Raw genomic sequence first — 2,064 nt, 5'->3', positions numbered from 1 at the left:
CCGTGAAAGCGCCAAAAAAAGATCGCTTTTTTTGTAATCTCGTCCAACAATTTCGACAATGTAAGCAAAACTAAAAATGTTACATATATACATACTGCTGTTTGTTCAAGTGAAAGAAAAAAAAGGTAAGAAACTAATTTTATCCGTCGAACTTTTCACAGCTGAAATTCAAAAATTGAAAAAATACAACAAAATCAAACCGAATATCAATGCAAATGTGTTTGGCAACGTTCTGCTTGAATAAAATGTGAAATGAAATTGAAAAGCTCCGAACAGTGCCATGTTGTAAGCGCCGGCTAAACTGCAAACTCTGGACGCGGATTTCAACAGCTTGTAATAAGCAATGTAGACGCCGGTGGTCAGCGTGCATCTTGCTGAAATTGGAAAAAGCAAAATTCTAGAAGGAAAAGCCAAAGCAAGCTTTTGGAAAAGCACTGTTCAACAAAAGACAAACTCGCTATTAAAAGCCAAAATTTCGACAAGCCAAACAACTGGGCCAAAATGTAAAACGGATAGACTGCAACGGACAGCAACAATGCGCCGATAAATGTTCGTGGTACAACTCCGGGAAAATAATTGTGATCATACTAAACAAAAAAAATAATAAAAACAATTTAATAAATAAATAAAATAATATCTGCAAAATATGTGGAAGTAAAAATAATAAACTGATACTTACCGATTTCAAGTCGGTTCTGTGATAAAGAAAATCATGCACCGCTTGCAAGTTGAAACTCTCCTCCACCTTCGTGCACGGAATTAGCAAAATTGAAACGATGCTGATCACGTAAGGCAACAACGTAAACGTAATCAAATAATCTCGCCGAAAATAGCTCAACCATCTCAGCAGCCTCATTCGCTAAGAAGAAGAAAAAGAAGAAGCAAAATTTAAAATTGCACAGCTATACATACACAAATAATAAATAAACATGCAGACTGGAATCAGATATAAAGAAAACTTTCGGTTGGAAATTCAAACCACATTGCACAAAATGTCAAAAAATATACAAATATACGTATATTTTAAACGATAATTAAAAAAAAAGATCAAATCACAAAGATTGAATGCGATGCTTGAAAGATTGGAATTTTTGAATTTCACTGTCCAAAGCGATTAAATCTTTCAAATGTTGTGAAGCAGCTGCACAGCGCTCGTTGTCGGTTTGTTCACGACCAACCGTGTTCAATTTTCTCAGCAATTTTTCCCTCTTTTTCTGCAACGAATTCAACTGCCTCTCGAATCGTTCCAAAATTTCATCTTGATTAACATACTAGACATATATAAGATAATATAATGGTTAAATTGTCAACAATTACGTAGCATTTATGATGAATAATATGAGAAACCTTTTTAATTGAAAAAAATATATACTAACCATTAATTTCATATGCAACTGACAATTTTCTTGAGAAATCAAAGTCAAATAATTATTGCTCATGGGAATATTACATTTGTCAGTGTCGACTAAATCACATCGAAAACCAGCCAACTGATGGATCAATTCGGAAAAATTCTCCAGTGCTGCCCTTTCAACTCCTTTGCAAGCAGCGATTCCTTAAATTAACAACTCAGCAATTAACGCTCATCAACGATATATATATATATATTTATATTTATATTTCACCTTTCAAAGGTTTCCCTGGACAGATGTTAAATTCACGACGAACACTACGAACATGATGGAGCAGTTCACTTATGAAACGCATTTGACTGTCCAAGTGAGGTTCGAAAAAATTTATCTACAAAATAATTGTCATTAAATAGAAATATATTTTGCACTTACAGTATCCGCTTTCGGGTAGGCAGCATCGTGAACACTGATTGCTTTGTTTTCCAAAGGCAGCATCGAGTACAATTCTTCAGCCAAGAAAGGCATGAACGGAGCCAACAGACGAAGGTATGTATCGGTTACAGTGGCAAATATGCTAACAATATTTTCAGCTGTTGGACACCGCCCAGGATAAAATAATGCTTTGAACCATTCCTGAAATAAACAATTGCAAAACTGAACACAGCTATTCTTTGAATTTACCAAATAAACGTCACCAAAATTCTCAACCACC

The 2,064-nt window shown here is 34.7% G+C and overlaps 1 protein-coding gene across 1 annotated transcript; it reads right to left on the bottom strand.

The window, feature by feature from the left end:
* Window positions 1-139: 139 nt before the first annotated feature.
* On the bottom strand, window positions 140-1,985 carry Tsp_12659 (anticodon-binding domain protein; the record flags this gene model as incomplete). The annotated part of the gene is made up of 9 exons (XM_003368584.1): window positions 140-161; window positions 201-374; window positions 493-587; window positions 680-695; window positions 736-859; window positions 1,103-1,271; window positions 1,377-1,555; window positions 1,626-1,740; window positions 1,785-1,985. Coding segments are annotated over 9 exons (1,095 nt in total), but the record flags the coding sequence as incomplete, so codon positions are not given.
* Window positions 1,986-2,064: the final 79 nt, after the last annotated feature.

This window comes from Trichinella spiralis (assembly GCF_000181795.1).
Source record: "Trichinella spiralis strain ISS 195 chromosome Unknown Scfld2232, whole genome shotgun sequence".
In the NCBI taxonomy this organism is placed as follows: domain Eukaryota; kingdom Metazoa; phylum Nematoda; class Enoplea; order Trichinellida; family Trichinellidae; genus Trichinella; species Trichinella spiralis.
The sequence above is the reverse complement of the archived record's forward strand: the minus strand, read 5'-3'. Positions and strand labels throughout refer to the sequence as shown.